The following is an 18,022-nucleotide window of genomic DNA, read 5'->3' as shown; positions in this document are numbered from 1 at the left end:
CCTGAAGACAGTGAGAGAGATGGGGGAAGGGGCGAGCTGGTAGAGCAGTCAGAACACACACATTTATTAAATTTGCCATTTTACATAAGAACAGTTTAAAGTGCCCCCCCCCCTCCAAATTACTATTACAATAGTAACATCTAAGATCACTGATCACAGATCACCATAAAAAGTATAATAATACTGAAAATTTTGAAATATTGCAAGAATTACCAAAATGTAACACAGAGACACAAGGTGAGCAAATACTTTTAGAAAATGAAGCCCATAGGCTTGCTTGAGGTGTGGTTGCCACAAACTTTCAATTTGTAAAAAATGTAATATCTGTGAAGCTGAATAAAACGAGGTATGCCTGTACTACAAATCTCAAAGAGATTACCTCTTGGTGGCAAATTGCAAAGATAGCAGCCTTTGAGAATTGGATTAATGGAGATGAGAAAAGAATAAGAATTGCTTTTTTGAAGTGTTATAATGTTATATACATTGGGGTACAATTGCTTCTCTAATTCAAAGTTCAGTTACCTGGCTTTTATGATCTTTATTGCTTCCCAGGTGGCTCAGTAGTAAAGACTCCGCCTACCAGTGCAGGAGACCCAGGAGATGTGAGTTTAATCCCTGGGTCAGAAAGATCCTCTGGAGAAGGAAATGGCAACCCACTCCAGCATTCTTCCCTGAAAAATCCCAATGAACAGAGGAGCCTGGGGGGCTACAGTCCATGGGGTCACAAAGAATCAGACATAACTGAGTGACTGAGCGCACACACACACACACGTGCATGATCTTTATAATTGAAAAATAACATTGAATGAACCATTTAATTGTACTGTTTGTCTCCTTCCAACGCCACCAGCATTCTGCACAACATAGAATGTGATGGTGCTTGGTAATATTTTATTCATCCTTTTCATGTGTGTGTCTGATTTTTAGAAAAGGAATTGAACCGATTATCCAGATAATTTAAAGTCATCTCTTTGCTTTATGCACAAATAGCACCAAAACAAATCCTCTGGTATTAGAACCCCTATTCCTCTTAATGTCTATAACTTGTCAGGCAGGTATAGATGGGGCTTATTAAACTAGGACCTGTCTCTTCTGTATCTGAAAGGTGTCTGACATGTTGATGCACAGTCGCACTTGGCATTGTTAATAAGAATACAAATTCATTAGTTTCATGTGATTCCTGGGTAGAATCCTTTAAAAGAAAGTGAATAGTTTGTATTTTCTATTTCTTGTGGGTAAGCTTAACTTGGAAAAAGCAGTTTGCTGTTCAGTAAAAACAAAAATATGCAAGACTACAAATCTTATTTCTTTTGGAACTAATGACAATGAGACTTTAATTTTTCATTTGATACCTTCAGGTGCTATTTGACTCTGTTACTAAGGGTGGCTTTTTTTAAAATGTAAAGATTAAATAGGTTGTCCAACAATGTGAATATACTTAATGCTTCTGAACTGCACACTTTCAAAAAAAAGACCAAAAAAATCATAATCCTAACATAGAGCATATTTCAATCATTTCAAATATTTTATTATGATAAAATAGTTTTATTTAGCAAAGCATTATAAATTTAAATAAAAAGAAGTAATATTTTAATTAGTGAAAAATTCAAAAGGAATGCTATCCTAAACTTTAGAATATAAATTTAAAGCATAAAATTTAGAATGAGAATCTAAGCATCACTATATATTTTGAGTACTATAAATATTATAAACCATTTAAATGGATAATAATAAGAAAAATAAAGCAGATTATTTTATAGGGCTGCATTATATAAAAGAATGCTATCATAAACATGAAACCATAAAGAACATTATCAAATTTAAATTTTCTACCAAAATAAACAGATATACTGTGTGGATTTGTGGGGCTAGAATTCAGAAGGCATTCATCCATGCATACTTTGCTAAGACCCCTAGTTTATTTGCCACTAAAATGTCAATGTTTTGCAATAGCTGAAAAAGAAAGCTTATCATGAATGAGAATGGATCTTGAAAAGTCAGTGTGTCAGACTTGAGGTTCTAAGAAGTTCTTTATTATCTGGCCCAGAAGGAGGGAAGGTTGGGAGGTCCGGGAAGGATGACAGTGTTAGTCACTTCTGGGACAAGGGTGATGCTAAAAACAGATTGCAAGTTGAAGTCAATAGGGTTTTGTTTATCTTTTCATTTGGATTTTTGTTGTTTTGGAAAATTTTCTTTATCTTTAGTTTAGAAAAATCTTTGTATTTTTATTGATTAAAAATAGTGTGCCTCTGGTGAGGATGATATCAGTTCAGTAAATATTTGCATGCTTATCATGTATGAGACCCTCTGTCAGGCAGGAAGATGACCTCAAGGAGCTCTCAGTGGAGGAGACAGACATGCATTTAAACAGCTGCATAGCAAGAAGAGGGCCTGTGATCCATCATAATCGGAGTCACTAGAATGCTTGGAGTATAGAAGAGAGGCTAACTAAGTTACTGATTTATTCAAAACACAGCATATGATAAAGCTCTTAGGAAAAAAAAAAGTGTCTTTTTAAAAGGCAGACATCTGTTTAAGGAGATGCTGCTGCTGCTGCTAGGTCGCTTCAGTTGTATCCGACTCTGCAACCCCATAGACGGCAGCCCACCAGGCTCCCCCGTCCCTAGGATTCTCCAGGCAGGAACACTGGGGTGGGTTGCCATTTCCTTCTCCAATGCATGAAGGTGAAAAGTGAAAGTGAAGTCGCTCAGTCGTGTCTGACTCTTAGTGACCCCATGGACTGCAGCCTACCAGGCTCCTCCGTCCATGGGATTTTCCAGGCTTCCTTAGAAGGAAATTGCAGTTTGCCCTAATTGTTAAGTTAATTCTGTAGCTAGTTTCTGTAATGCAGAAACTTTAGGAACACAGCAAAATACAAAGGGAGGTGGGTGTAGAAATAACTTGTAGTCCCATTTTATCTAAGATAACCATTAACATCGTGGCTTATATCCTTTCGGTCTTTTTTTCCGATGTTGCTAAGTTGAATTTTAAATGATAACTCACTGTATTCTATAGACTGCTGTTTTCACATAACAATATATTAGAAACACCATCCAATGGGTATATTTTTAAACATTTCCTGTCTGAAAATTTCCTAGTCGTATCACACTCAGAATACACATAGCAGTGAACACTCAACAGCCCAGGCTATACCTACCTCCTTGGTTCTGAGAATCCGTAGTATGCCAAGTAAAAGATGAAGCCCGGAAACGCTTTCTTGAAAACTCATTGCATTCTGTAAGAAATTCAATGTGGAGGGTAAAATTGATTGCAATAACAAATTAGTTTCAATCCACAATATTAGAGGAGAAATATAATTTCCTTTTCTCTACATATATCATTGTTTGACAACATGTTAATTCCTGAAACTCAGTTTTAAATATTGGGGTTAATAGCTTGGTCATTATAAACTGACAGACATATCATCGTACTGTGAAGCAGTTAGAAACAAGTGGCTTTGACAAAAAATTATATACAAATTCTGAAATTGTATAGAGAATGTTTTTGGAAGGTTGGAGGACAAGCAGTGGAGATTCAGAGGCTTTTAGTATTGCTAACATAATATTCTCAGGGACCTGTATGTCATCTTTCAAAACAAAAGCCAGTCTATCAGTGTGCTTAAAAACAAGAAAAAATGATTCGATTTTATATAGTCTGTGCCACATGTCAAAATGTTTTTGCCTGCTTGTTTCTTGATAAAAAGTTTGCTTTTGAAATATAAGATACAAATCATTACCACGTTCTGCTGCTTCATACAGGATGTCTTCTGCAGGCCTCTGGAAGGAAGCAAAACTGCCAATGAGGGCTGAGTGTTTGCTATTTTCAAATCACATTTCCACCCTGTCACTTCGTAAGAGAGTTCTCAAAAGCCAGGTCTTTTCAGCTAGGCTAGGAAAAGCAGCTCACTAGGGGTTGGGTTTTTCTTTAGTTTTGGGGGTAGTAGGGTAAATTGTCTCCATAAGCAATAATGGGTAACAACAAAATACTAGTTAAACTGAAGTTAGAATGCTACCAATACTATCATGTCTTTCAGAGCAAGTGATTTTAGTATGAGACTGCAAAGAGCAAATGGAGTCCTTGAGATTTCTTTTGAATCATATATTGCAGTTTAGAACTTATTTTATATCCATTTTAAGCTAGGTCAGTGGTCAGGACCCATGATGAGCCTTAACTCTTCTAATTTCTTTCAGTCCCTCCCCCTTCCCAGTCACTCCAAAAAAAACCAGATAATTTTGGTAAAAATTATGTTATCCATAGTTTCGGGGTAAGGTCTCTGCCTTCCCATTTCAGCCAGATTGCTATCAGTAAATCCCTACTATGTAAATATTCTGAGTTCCAACTCTTGCTATGTGCAAAAGAATAAATTTATGCAGCAGTGATATCATTTAGTACAGCCAACTTCTCAAAATACAGTCTTCTTTGTCAAAGTAAAAATCAAACAAAGAAAAGTAACTTGACCTTACCTTAAAAGTTTGTTCTCTCTTTTCAAAAACAAATATTGGTTGAGCAATGATAGATTTTTCTGTAAAAGAAAAAGAACATTTAAGAAATCAAACAACACACTGACATTTCTAACACCAACTAAAAATACTTGAAGATATTTTGGTTTTGTATTTTCCCCTGCCTTTGGGAAACTCCAAACTGTTTTATATGAATGGTTTAATTGGCATATTTACAAATGATTTTAACAGTTAATTACAGAAAGAAATACTTGGGGGAAGTAATATGTTTCCATAAATAGAGAGACCACTCCATTAAAAGAACATCCTTTAAGTGTTTAAGGAAAACAAAATACAATTACCTGCATTTAGAAACTCATCATGACACAGTGACTAACACTTTTAAAATAAAAAATAAAATATATATTTTTTAAAATTTTTTAAATAAAAAATTTCAAAGGATGAGAAATCACATCTGAAAATAGTACTTCTACTTGGGTTGGATCTCAAATATAAATGGTATAGATATACTTAAAAGATCCAGAATTAATTCATATTTCCTCGACTAGAGTAGATATATACTAAGTCATGTTTTCATATTTAGACTAAGAATCAGTTTTAAACAGTGCTGTAAAGTAACTAATTTGTCTTCAGCCCTTCTAACCTTATTAATCTTTCATATTTTCCTATCTTAGGTAATGATAGAAAGGAGCTCATTCACTCTAGGGCATAAATGAGTAATGACAGCATTAAATATCAGTATTCTAAAATTCATGGGGAAGATTATATAGTTGTAAAAAGCTTGGGCTCTGGAGTTAGGAAGGCATGTGTTCAAATATAAATTCCATCAGTAATTGACAACATACTTTTGGAAACAATATGCCTATACCTTTAGTTTTTTCCTCCCCCCTCCCCCCAAAAAAAGATTATAACAGTACTTACTTATGAGCTTATGTGAAAATTAAATGGATTTTTAGATATAATTACCTAGATTTTGACAACACCCAAAAAAAGCTTGAAAGAAAGGATATTCAATATGTGGTGTGACACCAATCTTGATTCCAAAACTCACAGCTGACAGGCTAACTTATGACTGCACTTTCTGGTTAAATCCAAATATGACCTCAGAACTTTTCTCATTTTAGACTTCCCGCAGCCATTACTGATGTGTTGTCCTGGTATAGAAGCTGAGGTAATTTGCCATCACTGGCTGAATAAACAGAAGTCTAGCTGAAGAATTTCGAGGAACTACCAGATAATTACATCTTTTATATGCCAAAAAGGGATTCTCCAGTTACCCACAATCTTATCCCATAATAGTGTGTCAAAACTCTGCCAGACCACCCACTGCCAGCTCCTGGGCCCCTGTGGACTTGGGTACCTTCTTTCAGTCCAGCGAGATAAGTTTCATCTTTTTTTATGCAAGTGCTTCCTGTGCTGTCTGCCCTTGGAGCCAAGTGAACCACAGCAGAAAATACTCAACAACATATTGGCATCGCCATCTAGATTAAACTGTAGCTCAACTCTTCATTCTTTCTTAGAACAGGCTCCTTTTTCAGCCATTACATTGGATGTAAGAAGTGAGATCTCTAATGACTTTGAAAGAAAATGGTTTTTGTGAATGTGTAGTGAAATACTTATAAACTAGAATACTAAATGGTCCTCTTCTAAATTGGACTTAGAATAGTCATCCTTAAAGTAGTATGACTTGACCTAACTCTAAACAAATAGCAAGTTGACTTTTCCTATATCAAAAAGAAAAAAAAAGAACTAAAAACAGGCAGAAGTAATCTTCGGTGGCAGCATTAAGTAGGAAATTATACAGGGTTACTTGCAGTTTGGAGGGCATATGGTAAAGTAGGAAGGCAATTTTTATTCATCATATCAACAAATATTTATTGATTATATATATATATATATATATATATATATATATTTACTAGATACACATTGTCTGGCTGAAGGGTTATTAGCCTCACTGTAGCCATCTTCTCTCCCTAACACTGTCCAGCTCATTAGTTAGAAAGCAAGTTAGTTACCTGTTAGAAAGTTACCTGTTAGTTAGTTATCTATTAGTTAGAAAGGAGGTTAGTTATCTCCTCTCCCAAGGCTGTCCTTTGACTCCAAAGACAAAATTAAAAGTAAACACTTATCAAGCTGTTAGGTTCACAGAAGTTTTCTTACCTGACCCAATAGGAAAACTTGAAAATAAGATCATGGTCCTTAAAGTGGTATATTTTAAATTTTATCCCTTTTTCTTTCTAATAGTTTCATTGATCACTTGCTAATTAATCCACTTATTCAACAAATATGTATTGAGGAGTGACTATACCCAAGATACTTTGCAAGGCAAGAGAGAGAGGACAGTGGTATAAGATGAGGCTAAAGATGAAAATGGAGTTTTGAGAAGTCTTGCAGTTTGTGCCAAGGAGTTTTTTTTTTTATTCCAAGAAAGATAGAAAGCTGATAAGAGAGTTTAAGTGGGGGAGTGATTCACTCTGATATGTATTTTGTTTTTGAAGATCACTTTGCCTGCTGTGTGGAAAATGGCTTAGAGGGGGAAGGGAATGAGGGAGAGGAAATAAGAAACCTAGGAGGATAGTCTAAATTCTAGAGGAGAACTGACAAGATTGCTCTTGATCTCTTTCTTAATCTCACATCCATGATTTTTTCAGGAAAATGGAACAATTAAAAGCTTAAAATACAGTCCTCTGTTAAAGGGAATGAAAATAAGGAGACGGGGAAGAAAAATTTTAAAGACTTTAAAAAATTTTGTTTTGCCTGTTTTAAGGTTCATGTCGCATTTAAAGAATGGCTATATACATTGTTGTTTTCTGAAATGCTTCATTAAGAGAAGACATTCATTCATCCCACAAATGTTGTATTAAGTACTTGTAATGTAGAAGTGTGATGGTTTAGTCCCAAAGTTGTCTCCGACTCTTTGCGATCCCATGAACTGTGTAGCCTGCCAGGCTCCTCTGTCCATGAAATTCTCCAGGCAAGAATACTGGAGTGGGTTGCCACTTCCTGCTCCAAAGAATCTTCCTGACACAGAGATCAAACCTGTGTCTCCTGCTTGGCAGGCAGATTCTTTACCACTTAGCCACCTGGGAAGCCTGTTACATACAGGAGGGGCACAGAAAGTACTATCTATATAACTGAGTCAGTCTCAGTTCACTTGTATTTCTGCTCCACAATGGAGGAATACTGTGGCCACGCACTTTTATCTGTCACCTTGTCTAAATTCATTCTTTAAATTTATTTGTGGATTAAATGTGGTTTCTACCATGTTTCCAGATACTTTCAGATGAGGAAACTGAGGCTCCGTTAAGCAATTTGCTCAAAGTCACACTAGTAGTAAGTGAGAAAAGCCTTTAAACCCAGAGCGCCCTCCTATAAAATCATTTTCTTAGCTCCCACAGGTCATACTAACATACCTACAACTCTACCAGCATAATATTATGTTCTCAGTGTATAATACATACCATCCAGTATCACACCAGGGAAAAATCAGTATAAAATCATAGCACTTAACATTTTTTTTAACCTTGCCAATGTTGATTGATCATGCATATGTACCTCTACTATGTCAGAAATCACAATGAAGCAATAATAAAGGCTTGGGTAATTTTTTTTGGTTGGGGAACCAGAGAGCAGGGAAGAGAGGTACTACAAAGACAATGAAAACTGAAGGCAAATAATGGTGACAGAATTTTGGAAGCTATAAAGTAGAAGAATAAGTGATACCCTTAAGCCAGCTGTGGGGCTACTAAAGAGGCAAGCTGGCTGACTCCCCACAGAGCTACCGAAAGTCCAAGGATGGGTATCACTGAGTATTTCTGGAAGCAGAAGTAAAGACTGGCTGAAAATAGGAAGTAGTTTTGTCTATTTGAGAACCAAGCAACTGTTCCCCTCTCACTCAAGAGGAAGACTCAAGGGTTCCTCCCTAGAAAAGATGAAACAGCAGACAAAGCTTAAAGTGGAGGTTCTATAATGAAAAGATGGGCATTAGGTGAAAGTTTACATCCTCTGTTAGTTTCCTGCTGTTGCTATAGCAAATTAGGACAAGCCTGGTTCTTTAAAACAATACAAATTTATAATCTTAAAGTTCTGGAGGCCAGAAGTCTACACTGGGCCAGCAGGTTTGTGTTCCTTCTGGAGGTTCAGCAAAGACTCCATGTCCTTTGCTTTTCTAGCTTCTTGAGGCCACCTTATATCTTGATCTATGGCCCCACATCACTCCAGTGTCTGCTTCTACTATCATATCTCCTTCTGGGACTCTGACAGTCACCTCCTTCTTTGTCCTATGATGACCTTTGTGAAGGCAGTGTGCCTATGCAAATCATCTACGATAATCCCCCCATCTCAGATCCTTAACATCTACTGGGTTTCTTTTGCCATATAAGGTACACATTTATAGGTTCTGGGCATTAGGATATTGATATCTTTAGGGAGCTGTTATTTTGCCTATCATGCATACAAAATATTAAAGTTCTGAGCACTCTCTACTCAGCTCACAGAACGGTGGCAGCCAGGTTTACTTCCTTTAGGCAGGAAATTATAGGATTTTTCTCTGGAGAGCCTGGCCAGCCCCAAAGAAGAGGAACAAAAGATACTGACAAAGGGATTTATTGGTGAAAGATCAAACCAGATGATGAGTCTCCAATTCAAGTGCACATAGCCGCCAATGAGCTTTTTAGTGAGTGCCCCTTTCTTAAATATAAGCAGGTAATCAAGGGTCACCAGACATAAAAATTCAGTGATTGAGTGAGTGAACTGGAGGAAAGGAAATTTGAGGGAAAAGACTATACAGAGAGCTTAAGGTATATTTTATAAAATTATATGTATATAATTTATTTTCATGCATAATATATATATTAAAATTATATGTGTAATAAGCATATAATTAATACACAAATATGAAACATCCATGAAGCAAAATCAGAATACTATTTTTTTAGAAAAAGCAATACAGAGCAAGAATAAGCTTTTAGAAATTTAGACTTTAAAATATGTATCAAAAGAATCAATACTGGCTTAAAAAATTAATAGATTTGGAGAATAAAATTGTGTAAATAGCCCAGATAGCAGAGCAAAAAACAGAAATGAAAAATATGAGAATATATAAGAAAACTCAGATCACCAATCCAAGAACCACTTCAATACCTAATAGAAGCTCTGCTGCTGCTGCTGCTAAGTCACATCAGTCATGTCCAACTCTGTGCAACCCCATAGACAGCAACCCAACAGGCTCCTCTGTCCCTGGGATTCTCCAGGCAAGAATACTGGAGTGGGTTGCCATTTCCCTCTCCAATGCATGAAAGTGAAAAGTGAAAGTGAAGTTATTCAGTCATGTCTGACTCTTAGCGACCCCATAGACTGTAGCCTACCAGGCTCCTCCATCCATGGGGTTCTCCAGGCAAGAGTACTGGAGTGGGTTACCATTGCCTTCTCCGAATAGAAGCTCTAGAGAAAGAGAATAAAGGAAAAGGATGGGATGAAATCATCAACAGGTAAATCGTTAAAATTCCCCCAAATCAAAAGACCTAACTTTCCAGTTTGAAAGAGCCAATATAATACTTAGAACAATATATGAAGACAGAACAATACCTATGAAATCTTAGAACACTACAAAGAAAAGGTCCTATTGGCACAGAGAAGGGAGCAAAGTCACATACAAAGAGTCAGGTGTCAGAATGGTTTTCAGAGTCACAACAACAATCCTGTAAAAAATTGGTATAGATTATTTTATTTACAAAGCAGAAATAGAGACACAGATGTAGGAATATGTATGGACACCAAGGGGAAAAGGCAGGAGGATGGGATGAATTGGTAGATTGGGATTGACATATAAACCCTTGACAGTAGTAGTGTTGGTCGCTAGTCATGTCCGACTCTTTGTGACTCCATGGACTATAGCCCCCAGGCTCATCTGTCCATGGGCTTCTCCAGGCAAGAATACTGGAGTGGGTTGCCATTCTCTTGTCCAGAGAAACACTTGACACTACGTATAAAATAGGTAACTAATGAGAACCTACTGCGCTGCACAGGGAGCTCTACTCAAGACTCTGTGGTGACCTAAATGCGAAGGAAATTAAAAAAGAGGGGATATATGTAGATGCATAGCTGATTCACTTTTCTGTACAGCAGCAAATAACACCACATTGTAAAGCAACTATATTCCAATAAAATTTTTTAAAATAAGAAATCAAAGGAGCAATGCTTTTAACGCTCTGAAGGGAAAAGATTTCCAATCTAAAACTATGTGCTAATATAAAGTATTGAGTAAGTGTAATGACATGATAAAAACATTTCCAATGGTAAACTCTCAAAATATGTATCCCGTATACACCCCGTCTCAGGATGCCTCTAAAGGATGTGCTTTACAAAAAGAGCTGGTAAACTAAGGAGCCAAGAAACAGGGGCACCCACTCAAGAAGAGATGAAGGCAACCTCTAGGAAAATGGTGAGAGGATAGCCCAGGATGACCACAGTACACCAATGGCAGAGAAAAATCAGTCCACCATGGGGGAGGTCCCTGAAGAAATGCTAGAAAAGAAGTCTCCAAAAAGATGGAACTAAAAGCAGTTGAATATCTCAAGTAACTGAATATTTTGAAATGATATTTAGATCATTTGAAAGTTTGGGGATTGACTGGCAACTAGTACGGGGAGAACTGAGAAAACAAAACAAAACTATGACACAATTACTAAATCCAGAGGAAACAAAATTTGAGCAGTAAAAGAAAAGTAATCAAAATATATTACATGGTTACAGTGATATGATTACTGAATATTGATGTAATCAGACTTCTAATATAATGATTTTGGGAAGATGGGGGAATGAAAAGTGTACATGTGGTGGTGGTAGTAGTTGAAGGGGTCAGAGAAATCTATGAAAGAAACCTAAATTCTCCCATAGTTCCAAACCACTAGCACCTAAACATAAATATAAAGGGGTATTAAAATTTTTAAAAGAGGTATTAAAAATAGATGTATAAATATAAAGAGGTAGCACTAAATGCCTGGTACTTGGTTATATACTTGGCCAGAATACTGGAGTGGGTAGCCTTTCCCTTCTCCAGGGGATCTTCCCAACCCAGGGATCAAACCCAGGTCTCCCACATTGTGGGCAGATTCTTTACCAGCTGAGCCACAAGGGAAGCCCAAGAATACTAGAATGGGTAGCCTATCCCTTCTCTAGTGGATCTTCCCAACCCAGGAATTGAACCAGGGTCTCCTGCATTGCAGGCAGGTTCTTTACCAACTGAGTTATCAGAAAAGCCTGGCTATATGAAGGTTAATACAAAAGACAGTTGTGAGTTGGATGCTGTTACTTCTGGGGACCCAGAAAAAAGGCAGAGAAAGGAGCAAGGAGGAGACTGCAATTTTTTTCTAGAAAAGTCTTGTAGGACTATTTGGTTCCTTAAATCACGTGGTTGCAATCTCCTCCTTGCTCCTTTCTCTGCCTTTTTTCTGGGTCCCCAGAAGTAACAGCATCCAACTCACAGCTGTCTTTTGTATTAACCTTCGTATAACCAGGGCTTTTGGAAAAAGAAAAACTAAGTTTAAAAATAATTTTTTTCTACCATAGTGTCAAACAGCCATGATTGAAGGACAATTCTCATGCTCCTGACCAATGATAGACTTCTTATTGAGTTATATTGCTTAACAAGCATCCAGTATCTTATTTCTTAGATCTAACTGTTCTTTGCATAGAAATATATGGAAGTAAAGGTGTCAGCAAGACTGATTCACTGGGTTCAGAGTGCAATAAAAACCTCTGAATGACTAAAGATCTACTCTTCATAAAGCTGTCTAATCTATTGAAAGGCATTTTATGTTCTTGTCCTTCACCTTCATTCAAAACACTCCTTCACATCTCCAAACAAGAATGCAATCTTGTGCATGATGCCTAATGATGGAGCTTTGTTCTTCAGGATTCTAAGGTAATGTATGGTCAGTGTTAACAGTAAATATACACTCCTTTTCTCCCCGTTCTAATGTGTACCATCATTTCCCCCCAAATTTTGGGTGAGTTGTAAGGTCTTGTTCATACCTTTCCCCCCTAATATATTTAATTGCACTCGGTCTCTGACAAAGCTATTTCATGTAGAAAAATAAGTGGAGGATTTTCAGCCATCTCGAAGGAGGAGGTTTGAAAGTATCCACTGAGCCAAAAGCAGATCTGGAAGAGAAGGAAGAGACAGAACGGAGTGCCTTTGACTGAGTCCCAGTGGGCATGGGGGCAGGCAGCTCCAGGGGCCCCTGGTTTCTGCTATATAGCTTCTCCCACCTAGAATCTGGCAGACTGCTTCATCTTGCTTGGTAGTTTAGAATAGTTAAGGTGAAAATTCAGTTCTCCAGATTGGATAGAACCAGGCTAATGCAACTAGGGCTGAAAAGGTTGTGGAAACAATCTTGGCAGGAAAGACAGTGGCAACAGTACCCCTGGGAAGACTGGGCATTGCCAAATGGCTCACCTCTAATTGCTACTAGGGGAATTATCCACTTGGACTGGGGCCCTGCGTTTTCCTCTCCCTTTCCTCCTGGATCTTCCCACGTGTCTCTGCCACATCCTCTTTTCTCATTTCTTCTGTGCACAGTCTCACCCCAGGCTCCAGTCCTGTCCTTTATGTCACTGTACTCTTCTCCTCTTTCACTCGTGTCTGGCTCTCTCAACTGCTCACAGCATGGATTTTAGAGTTATGAAGTCAGATAATCCTAGAGATGTGCTTTAAAAAGAGGGACATCCCTGGTGGCTCAGATGGTAAAAGCATCTGCCTACAATGCGGAAGACCAGGGTTCAATCCCTGGGTTGGGAAGGTCCCCTGGAGAAGAAAATGGCAACCCATTCCAGTACTCTTGCCTTGAAAATCCCATGGGTGGAGGAGCCTGGTAGGCTACAGTCCATGGGGTCGCAAAGATTCAGACACAACTGAGCGACTTCACTTTCACAAGGCTTAGCTCTCTCATCTCTCTTGGTATATATTTTCAAAGGCTTGTTATGAATGAAGAGTGAAGCCATGTGTGCATGTGTGACTACCTGGAACAGCTTCTTCAAACTTTTTTGGAGCAAGGCAGAATTTCTATCCATCCATCTGCCATATACACACACATCCCTACACATATCTGCTTCCCTGGTGGCTCAGTCAGTAAAGAATCTGCCTGCAAAGCAGGAGACTCGGGTTAGATCCCCAGGTTGGGAGGATCCCCTGGAGAAGGAGATGGCAACCCACTCCCATATTTTTGCCTGGGGAATCCCATGAACAGAGGAGTCTGGCGGGCTACAGTCCGTGAAGTTGCAAGAGTCAGACAGGACTGAGCGACTAAACCACCTACACATATCCAGGTATATACATCCATATGGATACATGCATGCCTAAACATATGGCAATATGTCAGAGCACAGACTGCACAGAAGACTCTCAAAGTTAGCGTCCCTGCCCTCCTCCCCTCCAGTCCTATGACACTGCCATCACCTAGCTACCCTGTTAGCTCTAGGGAAATTTTCTCATTGTTCCTCAAAGGTCTTTCCTTTTCCTTTCACTCATTACCTTATTCTTATCCCTGGTTTTCTTCTCACTTCTCCTTGTTGCAGTCCTCTTTCTTTTTATTTTTTAATATCAGGAAGTTTCAGAATTCAGGCCATAGTCATGGTCCATTGATAGTTTTAGAGGTCCTTGCTCCTCAAAGTGTGGTCCATACAGACCAGCAACATTGACCGGGACTTGATAGAAATGCAGTTTCTTGGGCCCCGTCCCAGACCTCCTGCCTCAGAATCTGCATTTTACAAAATCCACAGCTGGTTTGTGCTCTTGTTTGAGGAAAAGTCCTCTCAAGCACCTCTAGGTGTCTGCCCACTGAGACCAAATCTAGGAAGATGGAAGTGGAGACTCTTGTGGAGTTAGTGGCTAAACCTCCAGACATTTTGAGTAACCTGACAGTGAATATTAATTACTACTCAAACCACATACTATGATTATCTTGATTCAGTATAAGATGAAGTCAAGGGCTACTCTGAAGACCTAAAAAGAAATGTCTGTAGTTAGGATATTGAAATCAGTCATTCAGATATTCTGCTTGAAACAAAGAATGATTTCCTCTCTGATGCATTTTCGTTCTTCTGTTTTAATAATATGTCTGAAATTTGAGTAAAGGAAATTTTTTTTAGAAAATATTTTGGCTTGGGTTTATTAAATATCCAAAATGTTAAAATGCTTATTTCTGCAAAGCAAAAATTTAGCCTGAAAGCACAAACTACGTCATTTTGACAGAGTACAAAGATTTTTCAACAGGAATTTAAAACATCTAAAGTCTCAACTATAAAAATATTTTGTAGAAAAAAGATAAATTATGGTAGGTGATCTTAATCTCTCTATGGAACCTCAGGAAGAAGAGATGTAGAAGGTCTGAATCACAATCTTGATTTTGAAAAAGCTTCAAATCTATAAATATTAAATAAATTATTATAAGATAGTTTGAACAAATGACAACTTACAGCCCCAAAAGAAAAAGGAATCTGTGCCAATTCATGACGGAACTATAGACATAAGACATTCTGTACTCATCTCTAGCTATCTATGGAGGAACTCTGTAAAAATGCAAAAGCCATGGCTGAATAACAAATTACCCACCAAAATATTTTTAAAAATATGTCTTTATAAAAGGAGATGGTAAAGCCACAGTCATTGTTAACTATGATGGGACAGTCTTGATTCTCCTTTATCAGATGCTTTGTACTGACTGACTTGAAGGTAAAATAATCAGGACCCCAGAGGGAAACAGGCGATTCATACCAGAAATTGCCAAGTTGAACCTCACAAAGCACCAGCTCAACTTGAGACACAAGAGAAATGGATGCTGTTGGAACAATTCCAGCCTGGTCGTCCCTGCTTGAGTTATAGCCAATTGTACTATGAATGCAAGCATGTTGTAATAAGTACAGTATATGAAGTCAAAGGGAGCTTCGTTGGTGGCTCAGTTGGTAAAAAATCCACCTGCAATGCAGGAAACCCAGGTTTGATCCCTGGGTGAGAAGATCACCTGGGGAAGGAAATGGCTACCCACTCCAATATTCTTGCCTGGAGAATCCATCAACAGAGGAGCCTGGCGGGCTACAGTCCATGGGGTCACAAAGAGTCAGACACGACTAAGCGTCTGAGCATATTATTATATGAAGTAAAAGGAGAGAACACTGACTTTTTTCAACCCAGTTGTGAATTTTTTGAACTGTTCTAGATTTTTGTTGGAAATGGAGTTATAAATTGCCTACTCTAAGAAATCTAGCACTTTTTGATTCATTGTGAGCACACACTTGAGAAAAAAAGAATAAAACAAAGGTAGCTATTCTTTTTCTCATCAATACCACACTGATAAATGACTCATTTTCAGAATGGGGCATTCCAAAAAGGACATTGGAGAAGAAGATGAGAAAACTGTCTCTCAATCCACTGAAAACAACCATTACCACCAAGAACTTTGTCTAATCCATCCCACTTTTTGAATTCATCTGCTTCTTATGCTGCTAATCTTCACAAGATCCATTCATTGTAAATTCCAAAGACTTTAGACTCTTTTATCCACTGGTTTGTGTTGTTGCTGTGGTTCAGTCACTAAGTCATGTTTGACTTTTTGTGACCCCATGGACTGCAGCACACTAGGCTTTCCTGTCCTTCACTACCTCCCGGAGTTTGTTCAAACTCATGTTCATTGAGTTGATTGTACTATCTAACCATCTCATCCTCTGCCACCCCCTTCTCCTTTTGCCTGGTTTGTATGTTGGTATAAAATCTAGACACAGATCAGTTTTGAAAAACAAAGACACAAAAATAAAGTATCTGATGTGAGCCAGAACCAAAAAGACACAAAAATAAAGTATCTGATGTGAGCCAGAACCAAAAAGAACCAGAGGCTGTATCACACAGAGACCTTGCTACCCTTCTGGAGGTGGGACCAAAGCCCTGAAACACCTCACCCTAACATCAACACCAAATCATTCTGCTTAGTTTATAATCCAGTCATAAGTGACAGTGGGCTATGGTCAGTGACTTGGTTTCATTTGCATTTTAGAATATGGAAATTTGCAGTAGAAACAATTCAATTGAAGGCAAACTCTCATTTCTTAAAACCATTTACTTCACTAATGTCATTATAGGGCTTCCCTGGTAAAAGATCCATCTGCAGTGCAGAAGATGCGGGACACATAAGATCGATCCCTGGGTCGGGAAGCTCCCCTGGAGAAGGAAGTGGCAAATCACTCCACAATTCTTGCCTGGACAGAGGAGCCTGGCGGGCTACAGTCCATTGGGTCACAAAGAGTTGGACATGACTAAACATGCATGCATAATGTCATCATAAACGTAGAAGTTCACAGATTTTAAAAAACAGAGAACTTTCATTAAGTCATTTGATACAGAGCACCTAGCAATATCACTGTTGATCAAAACACAGTGATGATGGAAGAAACTGGCTTTATATTTTTGAGAGTTCTGTAATGGATCCCAAAAGACATGGTTGTCATGTGCAGTGTGCTTTATACTGGGGAATGATCAGTGAGTTGAACGGTTTCACGACCTTCTTGTTTTCCAACAGATGTTTTCAACAGCCTACACAGCATACTCCATTAAATTTTACTATTGTTTCACTGTCAAAACATGACTCTTCGAATTATTTCTTTCTTTTTAAAACAGTACCATATGGCATGCTTATGCATATCATGACTATTTTTTAACCTTTTGCCTTTTGAAATATTTAACTTTACATGACCTAAAAGTTAGACCTTGCTGATCTCCCATGGTGCTTCTTTTATGCATATGTGTAATGTGAAAATGTATATTTGCATCACACTTCACCTGTTATAAAATATCTTTAAATATATTAATCTTTGGTGACTAAATAAATGACTACCAGTGGCAGGAAGTGTGTTTTAAAAACCTAAACAAAAACAAAAACCTAAACTTTGCCAAAAACCAGACTGAATTAAAATCCCATCTCCTGTGTGAGCTCCTTAGCTCACTTTGTGAGCTAAGGCAGGTCATTTGACCCTTTGAGCCCAAATTTACTCATCTGTAATTAAATAGGGATAGTAAGACTTGACAAAGTTGTAAGGATTAAATGAGGTAATGTAGGTAAAATGCTAAGCTCCAGTACCTGGCATGTGAGAAATGCTCAGTAAACTGCAGCTCTTACTACATGATATAATCCTCAAGAGGTAAGTTATTAGACCCTTGGATCATGAGAGAGCTAAGGCTTCAGAATTACAAAAGGTACACAAGATCACACAGCTAGTACTTAGAAATCTTAGACTAAAACACACGAGTGTGTGTGCGTGCTAAGCCACTTCAGTCGTGTCCGACTCTTTGCAACCCTATGGACCATTGCCCACCAGGCTCCTCTGTCCACAGAATTCTCCAGGCAAGAATACTGGAGTGGGTTGCCATGCCCTCCTCCAGGGAATCTTTCTGACCCAGGGATTGAACTTGGGTCTCTTATGTCTCCTGCACTGGCAGACAAGTTCTTTACCACTAGCATCAACCAGGAAGCCCCAAAATACATGAGAGCCGACTCCAAACCTCATGGTTT

General features: G+C 38.2%; 1 protein-coding gene across 4 annotated transcripts in view; it reads right to left on the bottom strand.

Annotated features, from left to right (window-relative positions):
- The window catches only part of RANBP3L (RAN binding protein 3 like), a 50,842-nt gene that overhangs the window by 20,630 nt on the left and 12,190 nt on the right, over window positions 1-18,022 (bottom strand). For all 4 annotated transcript variants that reach the window (XM_061129582.1, XM_061129584.1, XM_061129585.1 and 1 more), the window contains exons 2-4: window positions 4,464-4,522; window positions 3,737-3,776; window positions 3,158-3,235 (exon numbers count right to left, since the gene is read on the bottom strand). In XM_061129582.1, coding sequence (XP_060985565.1) covers window positions 3,158-3,235; window positions 3,737-3,776; window positions 4,464-4,522 — 177 coding nt within the window. The remainder of the gene's footprint in view (window positions 1-3,157; window positions 3,236-3,736; window positions 3,777-4,463; window positions 4,523-18,022) is intronic.

This window comes from Dama dama, chromosome 25, assembly GCF_033118175.1.
Source record: "Dama dama isolate Ldn47 chromosome 25, ASM3311817v1, whole genome shotgun sequence".
Classification (NCBI taxonomy): domain Eukaryota; kingdom Metazoa; phylum Chordata; class Mammalia; order Artiodactyla; family Cervidae; genus Dama; species Dama dama.
This window is presented reverse-complemented; position numbering and strand designations above follow the sequence as displayed.